The 26,642-nt window shown below is 41.0% G+C and overlaps 1 protein-coding gene across 4 annotated transcripts in view; it reads left to right on the plus strand.

Annotated features, from left to right (window-relative positions):
- The first annotated feature begins 464 nt into the window (after positions 1 to 464).
- The window catches only part of EFEMP1 (EGF containing fibulin extracellular matrix protein 1), a 66,731-nt gene continuing 40,553 nt past the window's right edge, over positions 465 to 26,642 (plus strand). For 2 of the 4 annotated variants that reach the window (XM_017340758.3, XM_017340759.3), the window contains exons 1-4: positions 573 to 703; positions 2,136 to 2,223; positions 6,030 to 6,078; positions 6,242 to 6,631. In XM_017340758.3, coding sequence (XP_017196247.1) covers positions 2,143 to 2,223; positions 6,030 to 6,078; positions 6,242 to 6,631 — 520 coding nt within the window. In that variant the 5' untranslated portion in view covers positions 573 to 703; positions 2,136 to 2,142. Of the gene's footprint in view, positions 770 to 2,135; positions 2,224 to 6,029; positions 6,079 to 6,241; positions 6,632 to 26,642 lie in introns of all 4 variants that reach the window. The other 2 variants (XM_002709858.5, XM_008254384.4) reach the window with 2 other exon arrangements.

Genomic DNA, 26,642 nt, shown 5'->3' on the forward strand with positions numbered 1-26,642 from the left:
AAGAAAAGATGTAAGTGACAAAAGGGACACAGAAAAGAGAAATATCAGAGACCAAAATCCCTACCTCACAATTTGGTTAGTGTGAATTGTACTTGGCCAGTTCCCAATACCTTGCACATTATAGGTCACAAACATTTGTTGAATGAATGAATGGGTGTTCATTTTTCTCTTTCTGAAAAGTAAACACCACCTCAAAATAATCCGAAAGACAAGGCGACAGTACTAGTTCCATGAATGGGCTTCATTTACTCTCCTAGGATTCACTTACCAGCAAAAAGAAAATATTAAGCAACTTCTAGGGACCCTCATAGCTCTCTAGAAGTTTGCCCTCCCTGGGACTCCATAAATGTCCCTGGAGGCTGGAAGCATCCCCAAGGTGCCCTGTGTCGCCTGGGGTCCGGAGGCGTGTGGCGAGCGAGCGAGGCGCTGGCAAGGGCCGGGCAGGCCAGGGCGGCGCCGAGGCCCCTGGCGCAGGGGGCGCGGACCCAGCAGCACGGCTCGCTCTTGACTCAGCGCTCGCACCTCCCTCCGCTAGCTCCTCCGCCCCCCTTTGCCCTCCCCCTTTCCCTCCCTTTCTCCTCCTCCTCCTCCTCCTCCTGCAGCTGCAGCCGCTGCCAGACCTCGCCAGTTCAGACCCACGGGGCTGCCCTCCCCTGCGCACTCCCCTCGCTGCCCGGGCCCGGAGCGCAGCGCGGCCGCGCAGGTAGGAGCCCCCGACGCGGGGGTCGCCCCGAGAGCGCCCAGTGCCCGCGGGGCCGCGCGCCTGAGAGTGAGTTGGGGTAACCTGAGGGGTGCAGAGCCCCCTGCCCACCCCCAACGAACACTGCCCCGGGGCTGCGCAGAGTCCCCCTGGCAGAGAGGGCGGTGGAGGTACGCGGCTCGGAATGCGATCTGTCAGCAGGAGCCAGTCCTTGGCTGACAGAAGTTGGGATGGGCAGAAGAGTGCGCGCCGACTACCAGCCGGCAGGGATTTGCCCCGAAACGTGGTTTGGAAGGTTCCAGGGAACCTCTGTGCGAGATCACCGCCGCACCTGGATTCCACAGGAGCTGCTTAGAAGCTGCGGCGCCGAGTGGCCGAGGCACTGCCGCCTGGTCGCTGGCTGCTCAGAAAGAGACCTTATTTCCCTGTGGGCGCCAAGCCGGCCGCCCCGGGACTGGTGCTTCGGGCTGCGATGCGCTCGTGGGCCCAGGCCACGGGCAGCCCCGGTCCCTGAATGTAGCACGTTAGGGACCGAAGGACAATTAAGACGCAAAGCCATCAGACTCCCCGGGCATCTCTTCCACACGACCCGACCCGGGGCTTTCGAACAAAGCTGTGCGTGGAGAAGGGAGTGGGAATCCCACTTTGAGAGATTGTGCGGGGGGAGGGGGAGAGGGTATGCGAGAAGTAGCTCAGAGGGATGTGAGAAGCAGCACTAGCATTCTTCCAGAACCAGGAGGAGATTGTTTAGGTACGTGTCTTTAATAATAATAATAATAATAGACTAAGACTTTGAGGCCAAGATAATGCTGACTGGTTGGCAGGAATTTTGCTGACTTCGCGAGTAACTTCACTCGCTGAAGGTGTGCATATAGGGAAAGCTTTAACCTTCCAGGGAGATCTGCCCTACTTCTAGCCCTGAAAAAATATATATATATACATATATATATATATATATATATATACTGGCGCTTTGAGATTGATTACCGTATTTTTCCCTCTTCATCCTCGTCTTTCTGGAGCCCGCTGGGTAGGTGCAGTATAAAATCACGCTAAATAGCCTTTGAATATACTTGGAGATTTCAAAAAACTCATGGGAAAATGCAACTCAAAGATGTTTATTTTTGGTGCAAAAAAAAAAAAATTGAAGCCCATGCAGTTTTTCCGGAATGCACCTTTTCCATGCATCGTTTGAAGATTCCTCATACGCGGCTGGAGAAAAGTACAATGCAATTCTGCAGCCACGTTAGGGTGCTTGCGCCTCATTTCGGTGGTTGTGGGGAAGGTTGAAGAGGGGGAAGGGAGATGAGAAGGCAGATTGGAAGTTGGGTCTGGTGAAGCCTCAGCCTCTCCTGGCCCCAGAACTTACACTCTCTGGTAAAGTTTTGTTTCCCCTGCAGCTGGTACTAAACATGTTTGTCCTGTTTTCGTTAAGATTCACAATGTTGAAAGCCTTTTTCTTAACTATGCTGACTCTGGTGCTGGTCAAGTCACAGGACACAGAAGAAACCATCACTTACACGGTAAGGGGTGATGGAATTTGAGATAAGTGCGGTTCTGTGGGCTTATGTGACACAGTAAGGCTTCAGCCATCCCCACCAATGCATGTGGAATGTACAGTGTGGAGGGTAATAAAATAAACAACACTTCGCCATAGTTCACATTTAAGATTTGTCATAAATTGCTACTGGTCCTTTCCAAAGTTCATTAGGACCACCACCTGAAGCGAGGACCAAAATGTACTGATTTGTGTGAGGCCAGAAAAGGGATCTCTTCTAAAACTAGGACCAAAGTAAGCTGTACATATCTAACTTACTCAATAATTTAACAGGTATAAGGAATCCAAAAACCTGGATTCCTGCTTATTCATACATGCAGATAAAAAGCTATACACTCAAGTTAAATAAGAATGTTAGATATGAAAGCACTGCACAATGTTTGTGCTTGTGACATATATTGACTTGTAAGTGATCTTCACTGCATTTATAAAGGCTATTATATATATATATTTATAGTGTAACTCATATACCCTTCAAATACAATTTGTGTGTTACCAGGGTGCAGGATTTGCTAAAATGGCTTTAAAATGCTGTTTGTGCAACTCAGTTTTGCATATTCTAATTAGCATCTCTGATGTTTCCAACTAATATTTAATTAACTGCGTGAACACAGTTAATGTTTAATAAAACATTGAACATATCATCTGGCCCCTTCCACTCCCAGGAATAGATACAGAAAGAACAGAACAAGGCACACTTGCCTCACTTATGAGTTTGTTTGCACCTCTGCTTTGTGTTTTCTTGTCTTTAATCAGTGCTGTGAAGCAAATGCCATTTGTCCTGGATTCGAGTATGAAAAACACATTTTTCTATTTGCTCCCAATTTAAAATTAAGTAATCCTGCTCAAAAGAATGTGAAAAATTTTGAAAATAAAACTCTTAAAAGTGAGCTAATGTCAATTACTGATAATAAACACTAGGTACCATGTTATCCCTAGAATGTTAGCATTCATTTGGTAAATGTTCCTTGCCGTTGTTCAGATCAACTATAAATAAAATAGTTTAATATAAATATTTTGTTAACTTGATGATAAATTCAGTTACTTCCCCTGCTGAAGATAAATAAAGCAAGAAAAATGGATGCATGTGCTGTTTATCTTCAAATGAAAATGTTTTGTTATTCCAACTAAACTTAATACCATCTCAGGGAGTTAAAATTAAAGTCACTACTCACTTTTATAGTCATCAAATGAGATTTTATTGCTTTTACAGTTGCTCATCGTATACCCCCTTCCTTTTGCTAATTACCTAAATCGTATTTATTTTTAGCAGAGGAAGTTCCCTGTGGATTAAACACTACAGGGTTTGTTATTATTGTCATGAACCCTTTAGCGCTAAGATTAGGTCTATCCTCTTTTGAATTGCCTATGTTAAGTAATTCATGGTTAAAGGACAAGAAGTCACCATTTTTGAGTACCCCGCTGTGGAGACACTGTCTCCTTTCATCCTTGCGGCAAAGTATGAGGTAAGTAGCATCATCTTCCTTGTGCTGATAGTAGATCTGAAGATCAGAGAGTGTCTAACTTGCTGAAGGCTACATAGCCAGTAAGTGGTGAAGCTAAATTTGGTCTAGGCTTGTTTAATAGTAGACCCATATTAAATGCACTGGAACTAAATACCTACAACAAACCACAAGCCTTCTCTAGTTACCATACATATGGTTCAAGTGAACTGGCATTTTTTGCCTGGTTTGAAAGATACTTTTCCAAAGGATGGAATGGTAGTCACAAGATAGTTTCACTTCCCCTTCCATATTGACAATAGGGTCCATTTAACTACTTTACTTGACAAATATGTGTGTAAGCAACTTCCATCACTATCAAAAGAATTTTAGCTTTGTTTCCCAAGACAACTCAGCCTGCAGGGAGTTTACTCTGTGAAAAAAGACACTGTTGAAAACTACAGAGTTGCTAAACAAGTGTAAATAAGACTATTTAACTATATAAATTGCTAAAGTGGAAAAGCAAGGAGGTGACTGGTGTTGGTGCTGGCACACTGGGGAAGATAGGACTCTATGCTAGTTCTTAAGGGAATTTATGACCTCATATCGATAAGGAAGGGCCAAAGAGGCACCCGAGTCAGGTGAAGTGGCCCAAGAAAGCAAGAAAGATTGTCATGGAGGCCGTGTGGATGTAGAGATGCCAAGCCTTGCCCACTCAGGAGGCCAGGAAGGCTTGTACCAGTATAATAGATGTAGAAATTGACACAAGTCAGCAAATCTTAAAGGACAATGGGGGGGGGGGGGCAGGACTGGAATTAAGGTTGTAATCCTAGGTGGTAAGAAGGATGGTTGTACCTTGGACAGTGTTGGGGAAACTGAAGAGAATTAGTCTGGGGGTAGCTGTGACTTCAGTATTCACCCTGAGAAGTTTTAAATAGCTGTAAAGTATCTAAGTTGATATCTGCAGCCATTCTGCTATTTACACCATCTACTTACCAAGCATCTGGCATGTGCCTAAGAAACTCTCAGTCCTGTTTAAAAGAATGCATTCACTTGTTGGCCTTGTTGGCTCACTCCTTCCCAAAGCATCATCCTCACTGTAACTTTATCTAATGAGCATCCGATCAAATTGTTTCCTAAGCTTAAAAATTCTTCAGGAGCTACTTATCACTGACAGCAGAGCTTCTCAAGATGTGGCCCGTAGACAGCCTGTATAGGAATCACATGGATGCTCATAAGGAATTCTGATTTCAGACCCCAACCCACACCTACAGAATCAGATCCTCTTGTGAGCCCACAGATATGCATGTGTAATAAGCATACTGGGTGGTCCTTAGGCATAAAGTTGAAGATTCACCCATCTGCAAAGTAGGATCCAGTTGTCCTCTATGCCACCAGAGAGGCTTCCCAGACTCAGTCCTGCCTACCTCTCTAACCTCTTCCCCACCTAGGACTACTTGGAGCTCCTTCCCTCTTGAACACTGTATGCATTTGCTCATAATGGCACCTCTTCCTAGAATTCCAGCATCTCCCTAGAAAATTCCTACTGTTCCTGTAAGACCCAATCCACTTATTACCTCCTCTGCTCTGTCACACCCACCGTACAGTCCCAGGCGGAGCCCCCTCACTCCTTCCCCACACACTCTTGTGTCACTCCACCTGACAGCTTGCTCCAACTTGTCGACCTATCTGTCTGCTATTCTGCCCTGTGAACTTCTTCAGAAGAGGGCCAAAATCATCACCACCTTTGCCATTCCCAGAGCCTAGGACAATGCCTGGTGTGAGAAGGTGCCTGATGGATGGTTTGTGCAGTGAGTAAACTAGTGAGGACCCATAGGAACTGAAGCTAGGAGGCAGAGCAGGGTGTGAAAGGCAGGTGGGAAAGATAAGCAAAGTCAGATGTCTGAATGGCTTAGTAGTTAAGGACTGAAAAAAAAAGGAACTTGGCTGAATTCCTTATAGTAAAATTTGTAATGTGGAAAAGTGGAACAAATTACATTTTTTAGAAGAGCAGTTAGAAAGATTGGAAAAGATCAGTCTGAAGACAGAAAGACTACAATTCTATCAGGATGGTGATGAGCAACTGGACCAAACCCAAGAGAAGAGTTTAGGCAACTGATGATAAAGAAAGGACCCCTGGAGCTGCCCAATGCACAGACTTGTCCTTAAAAAAAACTTCAAGCCAGAGAAATGTTAACCTGCCCTCCTATCATATATTTGGACTCTAGCACAAGGATAGTTTGTATAAGAATGAAGTTTTAGAGGGACTGCTCAGGGAGTAGACCCACCAATAACTGTCCTGACCCCAACTTTGTTGTTTTCTTCACAGCAATGTACTGACGGATACGAGTGGGACCCTGTAAGACAGCAATGCAAAGGTAAGCCAGCTTCAGAAACTTCCCCTTTGAACTTAGCTTTCTGTCTCCTTCTCATGTGTCCCTGCACTGTTTGTCTTATTCCAGAAAGGCATGAGCATTTATTTACATGCTTTATTTTCCCTCTCAAGAGAATTCTGACATTTTTTTTTATTACTGGACACAGATATTGATGAATGTGACATTGTCCCAGATGCCTGCAAAGGTGGGATGAAATGTGTCAACCACTATGGAGGATACCTCTGCCTTCCCAAAACAGCCCAGATTATTGTCAATAATGAACAACCTCAGTTGGAAACACCAGCAGCTGCTGAAGCATCCTCGGGTGCAACCACCGGGGGTGTAGCTGCCAGTAGCATGGCAGCCAGCGGAGTGGTGCCTGGGGGTGGTTTTGTGGCCAGTGCTGCTGCAGTTGCAGGCCCTGAAGTGCAGACTGGCAGAAACAACTTCGTGATCCGGAGGAACCCGGCTGACCCGCAACGCATTCCCTCCAACCCTTCCCACCGGATCCAGTGCGCAGCAGGCTATGAGCAGAGTGAGCATAACGTGTGCCAAGGTGAGCATGACTTCTTTTACTAACAACAAAATTATTGCCCAAGTGCATCTTGTGGGAAGGATGATGATAGCTCACATTGAGTGGGGGCTTCCCCTGCGCTGGATATTGTGCGAGGTGCTTTTTCTGCACATCGTCGTATTTAATCACTGCAACGTTCCTCAAAGGCTGTTACTATCGGTACCATTATTTTCCCATGGAGAAAACTGTGCCTTAGCAACTCATCAGTGGTTCCCAGCCTTAGCTACCCACAGAGTCAATTGGGAGCCTTGAAAACTTCTTCATGACCAAGCCACACCCTAGCCCAATCAAATAACAGCCTCTGGGGGGTGGGTTCCAGGCATTAGTATTTTTTTAAAGCTCCCCATGTGGTTCCAGTGTGGAGCCAAGTCTGAGAAGCAGAGGCCACACAGGTGGTAAGTGCAGAGCTGGCCTGCAGATCCAGGCAGGCAGATGCCAGAGCCCTGGCTGGCTAAAGCAGAGGTCGCGGTATTCACTTGGAATTTGAAACTGTGCTGTCAAGTTACTCCATAAATGTTGCCCTTCGGTTTCTCAAGCCTCTTTTCCGTGAACTTGCCGCTGACTTATTTTCCTCATTCAGGAATAAAGAATGGGGCTCCCACTTTTCAATATCTTGGAGGGAGTCTCCCCTGCTCACATTTATATCTCTTGTAAAGCTCTCATTTGAGCACATTTCACTTCTATCACTTGCACCATGGCATCGTCTGCCTGGGCTTTTCTGTTTATTTGCACAAAGAGTACACATCAGTGTGTATTCTAGAAACAGCTGTAGACTCATGCTAGCAAAGTGATAAGAATCTCAGGCTTTGAAGACATGTAGGATATTAGCTAACTGGACTGTGCTGAGGGATTCTGTTTCCCTTTTTCTTCTTAGCCAACCCTGTCAGAGCTGCCTAGTGAGGTGACAGTGTTACCAATGGGTATACCCCTGTTACCCAGGCTCCCTGTCACCACCACATGAGTGCATGCTACACATAGGCCAGTGGAAAGGGCCCAGGATCTCTGACCTGCTGACCAGTTATGAGCAAGGAAGAGAGCACCTTTCTCCCATGCCATGGAAGGGCTCAGTGAGGATTATGCAGCTGCTGCCTGAAGTAGGAGACACAGCTCCTTGTGCCCTGGGATGCTGCCCTCCCTCACCAGGGCTTAGTTTTATCTTCTGTGTAAGACGCTAGATTTTAAATGGCTGATAAATGAAGTAAGGAAAACTTTCATGATCTGTCATTATTTTATATTTTATGTTCAAATTTTAAGTACCCCACATCAAGAGCTAACCCATGCTGGGACGGTGTCACTTTTCAGAGGGCACATCACATTAGCATCTGTTTCGTGTTACTGTCATGAGTCAGAGTTCCAGTATTGATGATGAATGCCTCAGCATCTGCTCAATCTTCTAATATTTAATTTAAGGATGTCAAGGAGATAAACTGATGAAGTTATTCCTGTAGAACACTTGGGTAAATAGTGATAAAAATACCTTGACTTTATTTATGAACTAACATTTAATGGCATTATTTAAATATAAAATTGGGTCAGAAGGTTTAGTGGTATTTTTCCTGAAATAAAAAAGGTTTGCAGACTTTTTTTTTTTAAGTGTTGACTTTTATCCATGGAGTTATTTTTAGCACTTCAGATGCTGCATATTTTAATGGTACTTGGGAGAAAAAGCAAACAAGATAAATGAAAGGGTCATTTCCTAAGGTAGTTTTTAGTTCATCATTGACACTTAAGATTGAATTCAAGAACAATGCTTAGAACTGAAGGAGGAAGTTCTAGAAGTAAATACACATAAAGATTTACAACATGCACTGGCTATAGTAGAAACTGTATTGCAAACAATTAAAATGAAATTTTATTTTTCATGTAAAATATTTAGACTATGTTACAAAGTGAATTACCTTTCACATAATGAAACATTTCTAATTCTCCTGTTTTGATTATAAACTAAAACTATTGAATGCTTTCCTCTAGGGAAGACGCTAAAAACATATTTATTGTGTGCACACAGGATATTTCCAACCCAAACTGTTCTGTTTAATTCAGTCAATTTCTAAAATTTGGGATAGGGGTCTGTACCATTGAAAGCAGGGTTAAAAGTTTTTTGGATGACTTAAGGCTTAAGTTGGACTTCTTCCCACTTCACAATTTTGCAAAGTGCCCATAAATGTGGATTTACTTAATTGTTGATAAAAGGGGGTTATTTCATATGATAACAACAGGATAATCTATCTAGGGAATCTGACTAACATAAGTCGAGTAACACTTGTGCCCGTTTATTATTGAGCTAATCAAACATGCAGTCCAGTTCTTCTAATTGCCTGCAGATGTATGACTTTCTCATTCCAGGCCAGCAGCACAAAATAATGTTTTATAACCAATGTGAAAGTGTGGAGACCTCCGCTTAAAACAATAACGTGCTCTGAGGATCTATATCCCTGACATCATTGTGGAGTTTGAGGAGCCGTCTGTTTTAATAAAGATCGCCACTCCCTTTTAAATGTTGCATACTTATGCCCAATAATCCAAACACATTTACCATGGTCGGCTGAATTAGAATCAATGAATGCCTAGCAATGAGTCAGATGTATAAAAATTATTTCTTTTTTCCACATATATTTCTCAACAGGTACAGTTTATGATTATATAACTGAAAACTGAGAATATTTTCTTCTAAGGGCTGAAATCTGTCTTTTCAGTCTTAAAATCAATTGTGCCTTTGAATCCACTATATCACAGGAGGCTCCTAATAACTGAAATAACACTATGAGATTCTTTAATGTGCAATAATTTATAAATATGTTTTTTAATCAGCTTTACATGCTTTGACAGTTTAATTTTTTAAACGGCACTTTTACTCCTTTTTGTGTATTTTTCCTGAGTTTTCAGTTTTTGCAAAAACAAGGTTTGAAATGTAATATAACATCCAAAGACCAAGCCACAGTGAGTTTTTTTCAAGTAATTTTTGCCAAATGAGGGTGCTTCTGGTCACAGAGTTTCATGTGACTGGTGTTTTCCTTGGCAGCTATAAAATTATATGAAGATCATTTCAATATTATATGACTGAAGTCATACATATAGTTTTAGAAATTAATTAATCCCATAAGATACTATCTACCTCAAAGACAACAAATATTCATCTATGCCAAAAGGAAGTTGCCTGAATAGGGAGTGTGTTATAATCCATTGGTGGTTCATCTTGAGTTTTCTGAGCTTTTATTGCATAGCCTTTCTGTAATCCTCTTCAAAGGAGATGGAGTTACAAATCATTAGTTTACATAGAGAAAGGATTTTTTTTAATCACATACAACTTTCTAAGAGTTCCATCTTTTTAGCAAAAAAAAAAAAAAATCATTTGGGAACTGGCAAGAAGGAGAAAGCACTGGTTGCCCAAGAATTTGTTCACTTAATTAGACTCTGAAAAAACTAAACATAGAGCATTTTGCATAGCTGGTAATTAAGCTATTACTAGACTTGGTCAGGATCTACACATATGACTACTCACCTGCTGTAGAAACTGTGCCATCCATGAATAAGCCCAGTACAATTGTCCAATGGAGCCAAATCTAGAGTATGGTACCTGGCTTGTATGCTATAAGGTGTCACTGAGAGAAGTGAAAACATACTCTAGAGTTTCAACTATCTCTGTCTACCAGGACTGTCTTGGTTTTAAAACTAATAGTTCCATGTAACAGAAAATACCTCAATCTCAAGCAAACCGGGTGGTTGAACAGCCTAGCCTAGTCCTACAGCCATATCCTCTGTACCTCACAGCCAAGAGGGAGCAAGTTCTAAGATTAGAAACATTTTTCACCAATTGGTTTGTCCAGTGAGGTTTTTATTTTTTCAATTTGTTTTGAACTTTCAAAATGAAAATTTCACTGATTTTTAAATACTTGGACAGGACCTTTTTTTGCCCTGCTAGTTCGCTAGTGAGCAGGTTTCCACATTGTTTGAAACATCACACCTGCAGGAGACTCAGACTTTGGCATGCACATACTTAGATATATGCCATACCATATTTGGCTCATCTTTTCACATTTCTGCTTGGAAAAATTTCACCACATGTACTGTACATGTCTCAGATTGCTAATTTTTTCAATTTTGATGTATTTTCAATGATTGGATTTGTTCTTACTGTTATTACCTATGCTACAGAGGCAACTAAAACACTTTTAAAAAATGCTTTTCCACATATAAAGTGTATAAAGAAACAAATGAGTTATATTCAGGCTTAAAAAGAGCTCTCTACCATGTAGTATCCTCTGCACATTTCTTTGTAAACATAAGGATAACAAAATACCATTTTGAAAAGGAAAGAAGTTATTATCTATACATCTACTTTTAAAAAGGGAAACTTGAACTAACAAGTTGAGCTTCTCAGATGCTTGGAACACCTTTATTTGACTTCTTTCATTTCCAATTTAAATGATCTCATATCCAAAAACAGGATTTATAAATTATAGTGGCCGGCGCCGGGGCTCACTTGGCTAATCCTCCACCTGCAGCGCCGGGCACCCGGGTTCTAGTCCAAGTTGGGGCTCCTCTTCCAGTACAGCTCTCTGCTGTGGCCTGGGAAGGCAATGAAGGATGGCCCAAGTGCTTGGGCCCTGCACCCACATGGGAGGCCAAGAGGAAGAACCTGGCTCCTGGCTTCGGATTGGCGCAGTGCGCTGGCTGCAACGCACCAGCCATAGCGGCCATTTGGGGGGTGAACCAATGGGGGAAAAAAAGACCTTTCTCTCTGTCTCTCTCTCTAACTCTGCCTATCAAAAAAAAAAAAAAATTATAGTGTAATCAAGTGGCTCTACATACCTGGCATTGTTATTACCAAACTTTAAAACACTGTCCTTTTGTTGATCCTGACTAATGTCATTAGCGTTCTGGCTGCGTGGGTTAGTTTTGTAAGGAAATGCCTAATTTTCATTACATATAATTATACAGCCCGGTGAAGTGCTTTGATCTCAGAAAATAGATATTTTACAAAAGGAAGACTATAATTGAGTAAATTATGATATTAACCTAAAAAAAGTACTTAAAGCAGAAAGTAAAGTAGGCATTTATCCTGCTTACAGTTCTTCATTGTTTTTGGTTGTAATTACCTTTGAGTACCTGAAAATGCTCTAAAGCCATATAAATGGTTTGGAGTTGAGTTTATAGGGAAATTTTAATTACTTTTGAAATAAGCTAATATAGTATAATAACAGTACTTGATACCCTTCTGAAAATGTAGCATTGTTTCCTAATTTTCAAAACTGCAGTTACTGAATTTTTAGTCATTTGTAGACAGTTTAATATTCATTTGTGAATAGTATGTGCATCTGATTCATAGCTTCAGAAAATGTCTTTAAAATTTCTTCATAAAAATTGAACGATAACTGTTTGAGGTGGAAGGATAGAAGAGGTCAGTATGATCACTCTTCTGTAGCAAAAGACAAACCAAATTCAATGAGTCCAAAACTGTGGACTGCAGACCAGCAGTGTCAGCGTCACTGGGCAACACATTAGATGTGCAGATTCCTACATCCTGTAGCAGACTTCATCAATCAGAAACTCTGGGGGTGGGACCCAGCAATCTGTATTTTAACAATCCCAGGATTCTGGTGTTTGATCAAGTCTGAGAACCAATGTCCTAACTTAAACTCAGGATATTGTATCCTGCTACATAAATCAGAGGTGGAGTCAAAATACTTGACATGAGATATGTGAAGTAGTGAAGGGAAAATATTAAGAATATACATTTTGCTTCTAGGAGAGAATAATGTTCCTATTTTATCTCTCTCACTTTGCTGGTTGTCATTATCAGTACTATGATCCTTAAACATGGACAATCATGAGGTCTGAGTAGGGCTATGTCTATGAACCAGGGACTTTATATGTGCAATCTAGAGCATAGGGTGGGGGAGTGATACCTTGAGAAAACAAACAGGAGAGTCTTACATTGCTCCATAAAGCCAACAAATATGAAGGAATATAACTAGCCTTAAATTGTCAGTAGATTAAATTTTTATGGTGTGTTCTGGTTATCTATGGTGATGATTGGTACTCAGTGATACCTGTATCTTCTACAGGGTTCCCCCCCATAAGTTTATGGCACAAACTTGTGAGATGAGACAATGCTGTTTGCAAGTCCAGTTTATGTAGCACCAACAAAGGCCAGGAGGTTGACTGTGTTGGTGGCAAAAAACATCTTTTAGTTAACAAAGTAATAGGGAATTGTTCCAGTATCAGATGCACAGGTGACCATCTCATTCCATTTAGACTCTGTGAAATATCACATATTTGAAGAGTATTCACCTAAGTGTCTTCTGTTCAGTTTAAACTTGATCACATATGTACTTCCCAAAGACAAGAAGATTCTTGTTAAGACTAGTTAACACTTAATCTGTAGAATGAATTTCTCTCTCCCCATAGAAGCAAAAAGATTAGAGTAGAATTGCAAGCCTGGGTAACTTCAGGAATGAGCACTGGTATTGGCTTATTCTTTTTCCAGCAGAAAGTCTCAAGCTATATTCTCTGAAATCAACAAGTTGCCCTTTTGTAAGAGTTGCCTTTGCACTTGTTGAATTGCTGGCACTATTTTATTCTTTGAAACCAAAGAGTAAACAAAATTTGTCCCAAATGTGTTTGATTTTGCACGAATGTACAAATAAGTAATTCATGCCACATCTGAAATTCATTAGCATGCTGCCTTTTCCAGGAGGTAACTGCAAATTGCACACTCAGAAATAAAACTGATCAAGAAAACTACACTGGCAGAAGAACATGTTGTCATTGTGTAAATTTAGACATATTTGCAGGTTTGTAGTGTAAACCTAAATGATTTGTAAATGTTTAACAACAATGAAATCACATGAAAGAAAGCCTGAGTGCCAAGATATTGGCAGCAGCAGGGATTGTTTATTACTGTCAATTTCATGGGACCACAGAGGAAACAAAAGGGGAGAGAGTGAAACAATGTTATGTAAATATGTGCTAACAAAGCTAAAAACTTGAGGTTTGTAACAAAGTAAATTCTAAAACATCAACTACCTTTCAAATAGTTGTGCATTTATACTAGTCCAGGTTAACCAGGCATTATTGCAACTGAAATTGATCAAACAAAACACAAAACCATTCACTGAGTGGATGAATTCAATGAATTCAAGCAAATTGGAGAACCACTTTCTGTTGTGGTTTGATGGACTCAAACTGGAAAGTAAGCACTATTTTGATAGAGTCAAAGTAGAAAGAAGGAATGGCCTGGGGCTGGTGCTGTGGTTCAGCAGGTTAAGCCGCCCCCTGCTGCACCAGTATCCTATATGAGTGCCAGTTTGAGTCCTGGCTGCTCCACTTCTGATCCACTTGCCTGCTAATGTACTTGGGAAAGCAGGAAAAAAATGACCCAAGTGCTTGGGTCCTTGCCACCCTGTGGGAGACCAGCATGAAGTGCCTGGCTCCTGGCTTCAGCCTGGCCCAGCCCTGGCCATTGTGCCATTTGTGGAATGAACCAGCAGATGGATCAGTCTTTCCCTCACTCTCTGTAACTCTGCCTTTCAAATAAATAAAATAAATCATGACTCTGAACACTCTGCATGCAAACATCTATGACTAGTTCCATACTCAGTAACTCTCATCAACAAAATACTAACTCATCTGACTCTGTACTAACATTTATAAGAACTGTGCTGTGTTTTACTTATTATTGAATAGATCCTTGATAAAAGCTTTCTTTTTATTTGTATAAATGTATGCTTTTCAATCCTAAGAGAACTCAGTCTTAAAAATTAAACCAGCCTTGAAAACAAGCTATTTTAATACCATATGTATAAGATATATGCTTGAACTATAAATGTTAGAAAATTTCAGTGTCCGTGAGTAGCTATTGAAAGAGACTCTTATATCTCTTAAATAATGGAGGAGTTACATACCTTGTTTCCATTTTTGAAGTTTTATTTATTTATTTATTTGAAAAGCAGAATGACAGAGAGAGAGCAGAGAGAGAGAGAAATCTTCCATCCACTGGTTTATTCCTCAAATGCCCAGAACAGCCAGGGTAGTATAGGCAAAAGCCAGGAGCCAAGAACTCCATCCAGTCTCCCATATGTGTGGCAGGAAGCCAAATACTTGGATCATCGTCTGCTACTTCCCAGGGTGCACAGGGGTAGGAATGCTGGATTGGAAGCAGAGGTGAGACTTGATCCCAGGCACTCAAATACCCTAAGCAGCAGCCTGAACACAAAGTCCATCCCCTTTGTTTCTATTTTCAGCCTTAACTTTTGGGAAGAAGGATCTATAAAACTATTTTTTAATCTTGTAGTATGAGTTTTTTAATGAACGTTGGTGACTAAATAGGTTGTTGTTATTTCTAGACCAAGACTAGTAATTAGAAATTCTAGATTTCTTTTTGTATTCTGACAAGCCACTTAACTAGTGAATGTATCTATCTAGTATATTCTTTCTCAGAAATCTCATAGTGAATAATGAAAACACACATGAATTATAGTGGCATGCTCTTGTAAATGAATGCATGAGCAGGGGGCTTTGCTGCCATTAACATTTTTGATAGTTGAAGTGAGATAATCATGAGGCTGGGAAATAGTTTTTAATTGCATTTTAATTGCCAATTAATAATTATATAAATGGAAAGAGTATAATTGTGATGTTTTAATACATGCATACCTTATTAATAATTAAGTCAAGCAAATTATCATATATATCACCTCATGTATTAGTGTGTTAAGGGAGAGGTACAAACGTTTAAAATCATGCTGGGCAAAGATCTTTAAAAGCTCATTCTTACTAACCTGACTAGCACCTCCCTACTTATCTCCACCCCCTTGCCCACATTCTCTCTCCATCTATGCATATTTTAGATGCCACATAAAATGAAATCATGCAGTATTCATCTCTATAGGGTCATAAAATATTAGTGTGATCTCTCTGATATTGCTAAGAAACTCAGAGCTTCTGATGAAGTTCTGTGAAATGAGAGAAAGGAGGTTGGGGGTCACAGAAATCCTTCTTGCCTTAACCATTTCCAGGACTACAGGCTAGAAATTATCCTTTTCAGTTCTGTTTATAAGGTGCCAGAAATTCACAAATTTGGGTGTAGATGACTCAAAATGCAGTAGTTCTAACCTGGTCTCCAAGTAGAAAGAACTGAATTGCCAGAGAAGTGACAATGAATGCCCTTGATCTCAGGGACACAGGAATAAGGAGCTTTACCTACTAACAGCCCCTTGAGAGCTGATAACTGACTTATTCATGAACTGCAGACTGCCATGGAAGCTGGATGTGTAGCTTTAATTGTTCCTAGGTAAAGTGACAGAAATTGGACCTCTCTCTGTGCATACAGTTAATTCTCAAAAAGTTCCAGGGACTGTGGTGAAAAAGCGCTTACTCTCAACAACTGTGCTGCCAGGAATCTAATCCTACTGCCTTGAGTGGAGTCTAGGAACATAATCCAAAATGGGAAACAACTCAAGGAATCCTCTTCAGCACCTGCCCCGGAGACTAGGTCTATCACAACCTGCATTAGGGAAGAGCTTTTATCTGAGGATGACTAGTTAGATTTAATTTATTAAAAAAAAAAAAAATGGCAGCAAAGCCCCCTGCTCATGCATTCATTTACAAGAGCATGCCACTAATTTGTCATTAGTATTTTTACTATTTGCTAAAACCTTAAATATTCTGATGTTTCTGAACATACCAAATTACAAAGAGCAGTATAGATTTGTTTTTCAGAATTTGATCTTAAATCCTTAGGACCACTGTCATTTAAGTGGCTTCTCACAGAACTACTTCATCGATATCCATTCTCCTAAAATATGTCAACAATGGGTATTTGGCATCACTGAACTTTGCAAAACCTACCAAAGGACTTTTTTCTAATCATTCCTTTTCATAATTTGAGATCTAAAGAGACACTGTTGTAGTAAATGGCTTTCTCTCCTTGTCCTTGTTCTTTGCTGAACAGTTTGTGATATCAGAAGATCCTTTATCAAAAACAGAAAAAAAAAAAAATCCCAGTAGAAATTTTTTAAAAATACTTGAGAAACATGCCTATAAAGGCTAGATACTTTTGGCCAGCGCCGCGGCTCACTTGGCTAATCCTCCGCCTGTGGCATCGGCACCGCGGGTTCTAGTTCCGGTTGGGGCTCCAGATTCTGTCCTGGTTGCTCCTCTTCCAGGTGCAGCTCTCTGCTGTGGCCTGGGAGTGCAGTGGAGAATGGCCCAAGTGCTTGGGCCCTGCACCCCATGGGAGACCAGGAGAAGCCCCTGGCTCCTGGCTTCAGTTCAGCGTGGTGCGCCGTCCATAGCAGCCATTTGGGGAGTGAACCAATGGAAGGAAGACCTTTCTGTCTCTCACTCTCTAACTCTGCTTGTCAAAAACAAAAACAAAAGCAAAAACCAAAAAACGGCTAGATACTCCCTTTCTTGTCTCCAGTAAGCTTATTTCAGCTGTTTATGCTCACCTGTGAACACATACACATATTTACTCAAGTACATGACTATATACATACATGTGCACAAATATGTACACACACAATTATTTTTAGTAGGAAAGTAGTGTAAACCAAGATTAAGCTGATCAAAGATGAAGATGTTTCTGAAATGACTCAGAACTCTGTTCCCCTCTTATTATTCCTGTAAAATTAACACTGAAACCTGCTTCCTAAATGCACATGTCTACCTATCACAAGAGAATAGGGCACCTTGGACAGCTACTACGCTATTGGCTCAGCAGATAATTTTGTTAGAGTACATAGAAAGCATCAAGCAGGCCGGCGCCGCGGCTCACTAGGCTAATCCTCCACCTTGCGGCGCCGGCACACCGGGTTCTAGTCCCGGTCGGGGCGCCGGATTCTGTCCCGGTTGCCCCTCTTCCAGGCCAGCTCTCTGCTGTGGCCCGGGAGAGCAGTGGAGGATGGCCCAAGTGCTTGGGCCCTGCACCCCATGGGAGACCAGGAAAAGCACCTGGCTCCTGGCTCCTGCCACTGGATCGGCGCGGTGCGCCGGCCGCAGCGCGCCGGCCGCGGCGGCCATTGGAGGGTGAACCAACGGCAAAGGAAGACCTTTCTCTCTCTCTCTCTCTCTCACTGTCCACTCTGCCTGTAAAAAAAAAAAAAAAAAAAAAAAAAAAAAAAGGCATCAAGCAGATACAATGGCAAGTGCTGAAGGCATAAATCTTAGAGGCTTTGCTGTCTTGCACTTCTGCAGCACCACAGTCATTTCTCTACTTACCTTTCTGAGTGACCTACCTGGATTCCATCCTGACATACCTTTATGCTAAACAACTAAAATTCTAGCAAAACTAACACTTTAGAGATGCCATTCAAAAAAAAAGTGGATTAGGAAATAATAACTTATCTGGGCTGACATTGAGTCTCCAAACCATTTCATTCCTCAGACTTTGGTAAATTATACAGTCAGGAGGTAGTCTGGAATACAACTCCACTCAATAAGCAAGGCAGAAAATTCCAGTCATTCATGACAAATTTTACTTTGCAGAAAAAGCTGTGGGCCCTTTTTGTTAAAACAGTTCATGACCTAGTGTATCACAAGAACCCTAAGCCAGGGAAGGAACCAGAGAAAAAAGTCCTCCCACACAAACTGTAAAAAACACAGGGCTTTGTTGTAAACTTCAATTGTTGAACCTCCCTCTTTCAATGTTGGGGGAGGGTGCTAATGATAAAAAGAACTAAATTAAAGGAGGAAATTTAATTGTAGTGCAATTTAAGCAGCTAATGACAGTTCTGAAAAACAGGAAAGATTATTCAGTGAATAGTTCATTCAAAAAAAGAAATGTTAAATAACAAGACCATTGTGAATTAGAGCTCAACTCTAAGTAAACTGAAAAATCTTCTCATTTATTTTTCAATTTAAGCAGAAAAATGGATTGTGTGAGCATGCCAGGGCAGTAGTTTCCAATAAACCAACTTATCAAAGATGGTTAATAGCCCAAATAGACTATCAGAATGTGACTCTATAAGAAAAAGATCCTAGACCACTAGTTGCCATTATAAAAACCTGGTCACAAGTGCTAGTAGAGTTCTAATAGTTTTAAGGAATTATTGGAATATCTGGTTAAAATATTAAAATCAAGAATAGGCAGCTTTACACATTATCAAAAGTATTATAAAGCTATTACAAAATGTCTTTAATTGTGTGTTTTTCTTAGTAAAATACAGTTGCTGATCTCAGATTGAGAGGAAAATTTATAGTGACAAGAGAAAATAAGGAAGAGTGCATAAATTATTTGATTAAATATGAATGATGTTTCGAATTCTCTATAGAGCTTAAGAAATTAAGTGTCCTGAGAAATGTATAAAACTAACTGCAAGCAATGGACTTGCCTCTTCCTCCAGGAAATTAGGACAAGAAGAATCAGAACAAATCCAAATTCAGACCAAGACTTTGCAGTTGATTCTGAACACCTAATTTTTCAAATGTTTTTAATAGATAACATGTTATTGTTGTCAAAACTATTACTCAGCAAAAATAAAATACCACTTTCTTTAGAAGAAATCCTTTCTTTTTTATGTCACAGTTAAGTGAATCTCTGTATTAGTCAGAGTTATCCAGAGAAATGGAACAAATAGCTTTATAGAGTAAGGGAGAGAGAGATTTATCATGGGAATTAATTCCCTCATGCAGTTATGGGGACTGAGTAGTGCCACAGCTTCCAGTGTTGCCAGCTGAGGAACCAAGAAAGCCAATGTTGTAATCAGTCCACATCCTCAGGAGGCATGAGGGGTGAGGGCTGCAAGTGTAGGACCCAGAAACCATGGGCCTGAGAACCAGGAGCTCCAACAGCTGAGAGAAGGAAAAGATGGATGGATGTCCCAGCTCACAAAGAGAGAGCAAATGTGCCCCTCCTCTACTGCTTTGTTCTAGATGGGCTCTCAGTTGGATAGGAGGATGATGTCCTCTTACACTGGTGAAGGCCATCTCCTCCACCCAGTCTGCCAATTCAAATGCAATTTCTTCTCAAAAAGCCCTCTGACAAACACCCAGAAAATAATATTTTACCAGGTATCTGGGCCTCCCTTAGCCCATTGACACTGACACGTAAAATTAACCATCACAACCTCTTAGCCACCAAGATCACAATTGGACAACTAGAGTTGCTGAAAACCCATGACTGAGGGGTTGCTTACCCACTGATCAATTTAAAAATCACAAACCACGTATTGTTAGGATAAAACAGTAAAGCCAGTTATGGGAACTCACTTGCTCCTGGGCAGAGTGACTCGGGAAACAGTGGTATTCCCCCAGTACCGCCTAGCACCACACAGGACTCAGGTGTGAAAAACAGGCATCTAAGAAAAAAGCACAAATGCAGGAGATGGCTGCTAGGTGGGGGCCAGGAGTGTATTCATTTATCTGTGGAGGAAAAAGCAAAATGGAGCAAAGAACTAAGCCACATCCTTTTCTTCCAGGAGCCTCTTTTACTCTGGAGGCAGAAGTAGCTGTGAGAGGAGTGAGATGCAGGGAAAAAGAAAAAGAAACAAAGAAAGATGTAGGATGGGACTGGGAGGGAGGGGAAAAAAGCAAGATAAGAGCACAGGGGACAATGGGTGCTCACAAGACTCTAGCAATGGAATATGGCTTCTGCCGAGGCACCTCAGAAAACAATACTGCACACTTTTCATATCTGCAAATGTGAAGAGACTTCAAAAAGTTGGTGAAAAACATGGAATTAAAAGATAAGGCAGCCGGCACCGCGGCTCACTAGGCTAATCCTCCACCTTGCGGCGCCGGCACACCGGGTTCTAGTCCCGGTCGGGGCACCGGATTCTGTCCCGGTTGCCCCTCTTCCAGGCCAGCTCTCTGCTGTGGCCAGGGAGTGCAGTGGAGGATGGCCCAAGTGCTTGGGCCCTGCACCCCATGGGAGACCAGGAGAAGTACCTGGCTCCTGGCTTTGGATCAGCGCGGTGCACCGGCCACGGCGGCCATTGGAGGGTGAACCAACGGCAAAGGAAGACCTTTCTCTCTGTCTCTCTCTCTCACTGTCCACTCTGCCTGTCAAAAAAAAAAAAAAAAAGATAAGGCACATTTTCCACGAACTTTCTGAAGCCGCCTCACGTGTGAGGGGGGCAGGTGGTGTAAATGCCTGTTTCCCTTGAATGACTGCTGAGTAAAAGAAAAGGTGACACCTAAATAAATCAGTTTGCTGTTTTCAAAAATTAGCTAGAGGAGTTTTAAATTCAAATTGTTTAATTGTACATTTTTTTAGAAGCTCCTATATAGCATACATTATAGACCAGTGCCTCTCAAACTTGAACGAAAATACAAACTACCTTAGGATGCTGTTAAAATGAAGATTCTGATTGTGTCTGGGTTGAGGACAGATACTACACATTTCTAACCAGCTCTTCAATTTTGTTGATGCACACAGAGCCTATCTTCCACTTTCTGCCAATGAGCTTCCCATTGAGATGTGGATAATGTCTGATGATGCTTCATTCCCTAGGTATTGCAGTAGCAAATTGTGGTATAATTCGCATAGAATCAAAATTTACATGTGGTGCTTTTTCAAAGAGCTATTTTTCTCCTTTAGTTAGAAACCCAATTCCTCCAATATAAATTACAACAACTACAAGCAGTAATACACAGATATTTCCCTTGCTTATTAATCAATAGAAATTTGTCCTGTACTAGAATGTTTCTAATCTTGAATGCTCAGTAGGATTCCAGAAAGCAGTCATTGGCAGCAAAGAGTGGTGGTAATCACATAAAACCTAGCAAGAGACCAAGATTCCCGCTGGGTCTCCCCCAAGTGATTTGTTGACTGGAATCAGTTTATCTCTCTGGGCCTCAGTTTTCTCAGCTGTAAAATTTAAGTTATCCTTTACAGTTATTATTCAAGGTAACTGTGGGGGTGGGGGAAGACAGAGAGAGAATGCACTCTATTTAGGATATAAACTTTAGGGGAAGTATGGTAAGAATGTGGCACTTGACTGATAAATGCCTGCTATTTAAACTGTCAATTGATAGTTCTTCTTGGTTTCTTGGATGGCATTTTTATCAAAAAAAACATACCAGGGCAAGCTGAAATCTGCCCTGGAAAGAATGCAGGTGCATTCTCTGATTATAATAGCATTAATGACTCAGAAACAAAAAATCAGACAGTTCTAATGACCTGAAGCTTTATTGACAAAATAGTTCACACCTAGTACTATTTGTTTGCTAAAAGTCTGCACCAAATTACTGAAGCTTTAAAAGCTAAATCCCTGCAGTCTTTTCCCCAGGCACTGAGGTGGGTAATTATTGTCATTCATGCCACAGGGACCCAGGGACTGCAACTTGGCAGCTCTCATCAGAGTAAGCAAGTGAGCGAGCAAGAGAAGGTACCAGCAAGAGAGAAAATGCTGATAAGACTGAAGTTATGGACATTTGTAACCTCATCATGAAAGTGAAAACCCATCACTTTTGCATGTTCTGTTCAATAGAAACAAATCTCTAGATCCAGCCCATAGCCAAGAACATAAAGAGATGCCAGGAGACTGGCACCATTGGGAGCCATGGCAGAAGCCACCAGCCCCAATCTGTAATTAACATTCCCCTTTAACTGACCGCAACCAAACATTTAGAGTTAAATCTAGAATTTTAAGTAATTTCAAAAGTCAAAATATAAGTTAAAATCAAAATGCACTCTTCCTGCTTGCAGTACAGGGAACTGGATGACTCATTCAGACCCACAGCCTGATGGGTGGGTGGGTGTGGTTGGCAGCAAAGGCCAAGGCCGGTCCAGAAGAAGAACCAAGCTGCTCTAACAACTCCTCTTTCCTTCTTCATTGACCTGGTGTTTCTAGAAACCTGTCAGTCTTTCCCAAAACCACTTTTAAATTACTTTAAATCTTTTCAGAAAAATTAAAATCATTTTTCACTTCACTCTACCAATAAACAATCTCCATAAACAAAACCTTTATGAGCAACCACAAAAACTCCCTTTATTTTTCCAGAGATTAGCATGTAGTCACATGCCTGTTCCATAAACACTGTTAGCTTTATGTTAGCTTTTGTCTGAAGCTCGGTGCTATTTGTGTGTTAGGGAGTTTGGTGAACATTTCCATCACTCCATAGAAAGCTCTGTTCTGTTGTGGTCTCAGCTTTCTCTCCATGGCCTATTAAAAAGCCCGCTCCCAGAATCATCATCTTTATGTCCAAATATGTTTACATCTTTTCTTTTGCCTCCACATTCTACTAGGAGACCTACACTGAACATAATCTAAGGCTAAAAAAGAATTAAAAATTCAGGAGCACCAAATACAACATAAACTTTCTTGGGGTTCTAAGGAGTCAGTGTCCTGATAAGAGGGAGGATAGTGGCTTATTTTTTGACAAGAGGCCATTAATAAAGTAGAATGTCATTCCAGAAAAAGAGAAAAGATGTATATTCCAAAAACAGAGAAAAATCAGTGACAGTGGAAGCTGTGTAACTGAACAGTACATAAGAGGACCTACCAAACCAGTTGGTGGAACAAGCATTTGGCATAATGTTGAGACATTGCTTGGGATGTGCCCACATCCCATATCGGGGTGTCTGGGTTTGAATCTTGGTTCCACTTCTGATTCCAGCTTCCTGCTAATGACCACCCTGGTAGGCAGCAGATGAAGGCTCAAGAGCTGGTCCAAGTTGGAGACCTGGATTGGGTTTCTGACTCCCAGCTTTGGCCTGGCTCAACCCTGGCTGTTGCAAGTATTTGGGGAGGGAACTGCAGGTAGGAGAGATTCCTCCCCTGCCTCCAACTTTCAAATAAATAAATAATTCAAATATAAAATTAGATGGTGACATTAAGAGAATGCCAGCAGTCACACCTCATCTTCTTCAGAATATTCTAGCAGTGAGATTGTGAATTAACCAGAAAGAATAGAGGAAAAAGGCTAATACATCTATTCAGATGAGTACCTAAAATGCTAAAGAAGGTATTTTGGTGAAGAAGATGGAAATGGACCAAATGTTCTTAAATTGCTTTCTAAAATGCATGATACGGTTCTATAAGGAGGGTCTACATTTTTTCCTTAGTTCACTCTCTCCCAGATTATTTCCTAGGTATATCGTGCTGTCTGTGATGCCTCTAACAAAAACTTGTGTGGGCCTATGGAGTGGGCTGTACTACAAATGAGTGTCTCACAGTCAGGGAGAAGCAAGCCCCTAGCTTGTGTATCCAGGGAAGACTGTTAAGGCCCATGGAGTTGGCAGTGAATGCTGAGGCAACTCTATAGAGGCTGCCAGTCAACTATGGTTCCCTTCACTGCAAAGCCCAAAAGGAAAAAACAACATTATGTTCATAAAATCTCTTCATATTCAGTCATCCATTTGCTAATACATTCTCTTGACATAAGTAGCCCCGCTAAATTCCTCTTTCCTCATCACTAACTCTAAAATGACAGTTTAAGGATTATCCTTTCTGCCACTTACCATGAAACACAGCTCCAAACCAGTTTGTTGTAGGTTTCTGAGCTTAACCACATAGCTTGCAACTGAGTGGATAATCAATCATTCTATGACTAAATCCATCTGGAACGAATTTGAAAAAGTGGCCATCTAGGTTTCTTTAAGAAAAAAAAAAAAAAAACTAAACTGAAACCAGAGTTGATCTTTTCAAAGGTTCAGAAGGGAAAAATTATAAAACTAAGCAATGGCTTTTCCCCCCTAGAACTCATGCATGCTCTCTGAGAAAGATTTGTTGTCTTGCTCCTACTTTGCATTGCATTTAAATCCTTCAGAGGGTGGTCTGTGAATGTGTTGGGGGAATGTCCACTTCCCAAAGAATGAGGTCACAGAAGGGAAGAGAAGGGAGATGTCCTGTGGCCAGATTGTCACCATAACCTCAAGCCGCTCTTAAATTCCTAAACACTCAGGGCTCTGAGGGATTATAGAACCAAAAGAGCCTGTTTCCAGCCTATTCTTGCTGAACATGCCCTGCAGGCATTAAAGGATAATTTAAATATCAAGAGCATTGTTTTTTTTTTTTTTTTTAAGAACTTCACTCTTCATCTCCTTGCTAGGATATATTTCTCCACGTATACCCTAAAATCTATACTATTCAGGCATTTGTTTTTTCAATTTTTAATCATCTATCCATCTATCAAAGCATCAACATATTCAGTTAATATGTGTTCTAACTCTGCTAGATGCCTAGGCACACCACCTTTCCCAAAGGACTTGTCAGTCCATCTGAAGAGGTAAAATAAGCTCAGATTTTAAAAAATTAAATCATACAAATAAATTAAACTCAGCAATTCAAGTCCACATGCCTAGTTGGGAATTTTAGTCTTCACTGTCGTCAGTATAAGTCATGGGTACTAAACAACCCTGGAGGACTCTGAGGTGGCCAGTTAGGAGATTTCAGAGCAAGGAGATGTGACTGAGCTCATGAAGGGTGAACTAGATATGAGGAAATCTGGGAAGAGCAGGGCAGACTTTGCTAAGTGGGCACCCTGACACAGCATCATGGTGACAACGTTGCATCATTGCTTGGGTTGAGGGAAAAGGGGGCTACAGTAGGTATGGTGAGAAACAAAACTACAAAACTCATTGGACGACAGTTTAGGTAGGACCCTGAGTTCTTGTTTGAGCCATTTACATTGAATAATCTCATAACTAGGGAAAGATTCTGAGCAGGGCATGACATAATGAAAATGCTACCTCCAGATAGTTGCAGGATGAGGAGGAAAAATAAGTATACTCATATGGTTAACTGTATTAAATCATCCTCATGGGATTGGGGTGAGGGCAGGGGTGGAGGGGGCATGTGTCACTCTGACTCATAGAAAAGTGAGTTTCTCAAGAAACAATTGTATTATTTTAGGTACTGTATGTACAGTAGCAAAGCTAGTATGAAGCATAACATGAGAGCTTAAGTCACATTTTCAGGATCATAACAATTGGTTTGAAAATTGTTCCAGCGGAAAGTTTCACTGTTTGTGCATGTATGTGCTTCTCCTGAGTCAAACTGATTCGAAACAAATTCAACTCCAAGTAGAATAAATGGTTCATAATATCCTTTAGTGATATATTTATTTGTAGGATTATAGAGGTAAGCATCAATTACAAATTAATAAGATGGTATAATTTTAGCTTCTGTGCCCTATGAAATTACCAATTATATGCTAAATAAGCCCTTAATGATCTTCTGAACAATCGGCTTTTCTGCCTCATGCCCACATCGTTAAAATGTAGAATGTTCATTACTTGTAATGTGCAGCTAAAGGAAAAATGGAGCCATTCTCCAACTATAAACTATTTTTATACATAGAGTGTTAACAGTGGTTACCCTTATTTTATCATATTTAAGGCTATGACCTACAAAATACAATGAAATCAACCTATGCAGACTCATGCCCTGATTATAACAAGGTTTTTGATATTATCAAAAATTACAGCAAGAAGCAATTATCCCATAAGCCCATTCTCCCCTTGAAACCTCCTACCATCTATTTTGCAAATACAGATGAACTAAGGAATCGTCCAGCTATACACAGAAGAGAGCAATGATTTCTCCTTATATGTCTAGGGGAAATACATTTTCCAGTTGAGTTATTTTCACTTAAAATTAAGAATTTTAAAAGAGTTCATAAAGAGGAATGCTGGTTTAGAAATGGGGTAAGGCTGGACTACTAAACTAACAAAGTGAAAATGTAAGGACATGAGAATTGTAATTTAGTTTTTGAAATAATCCAAAGAAATTTGAACTGGATTTAGACTTCAGTTAAGTAAGTCTCACTTTTTAAAGATTTATTTTATTTATTTGAAAGGCAGAGTAATAGAGAGGGAGAGAGAAGGAGAGAGAGGGAGAGAGAAGAAGAGAGAGGGAGAGAGAAGAAGACAGAGGGAGAGAGAAGAAGACAGAGGGAGAGAGAATCTGTCCATTGGTTCATTCACAAATATCCACAACAGCAGGCGCTGGTCAGGCCAAAGCCAGGAGCCAAAAACTACATCTGGGTCTCCCACATGGATGGCAGGGTTCCAAATCCTTGGGCCATCTTTCGCTGCCTTCCCAGA

This window comes from Oryctolagus cuniculus, chromosome 2 (assembly GCF_964237555.1).
Source record: "Oryctolagus cuniculus chromosome 2, mOryCun1.1, whole genome shotgun sequence".
Classification (NCBI taxonomy): domain Eukaryota; kingdom Metazoa; phylum Chordata; class Mammalia; order Lagomorpha; family Leporidae; genus Oryctolagus; species Oryctolagus cuniculus.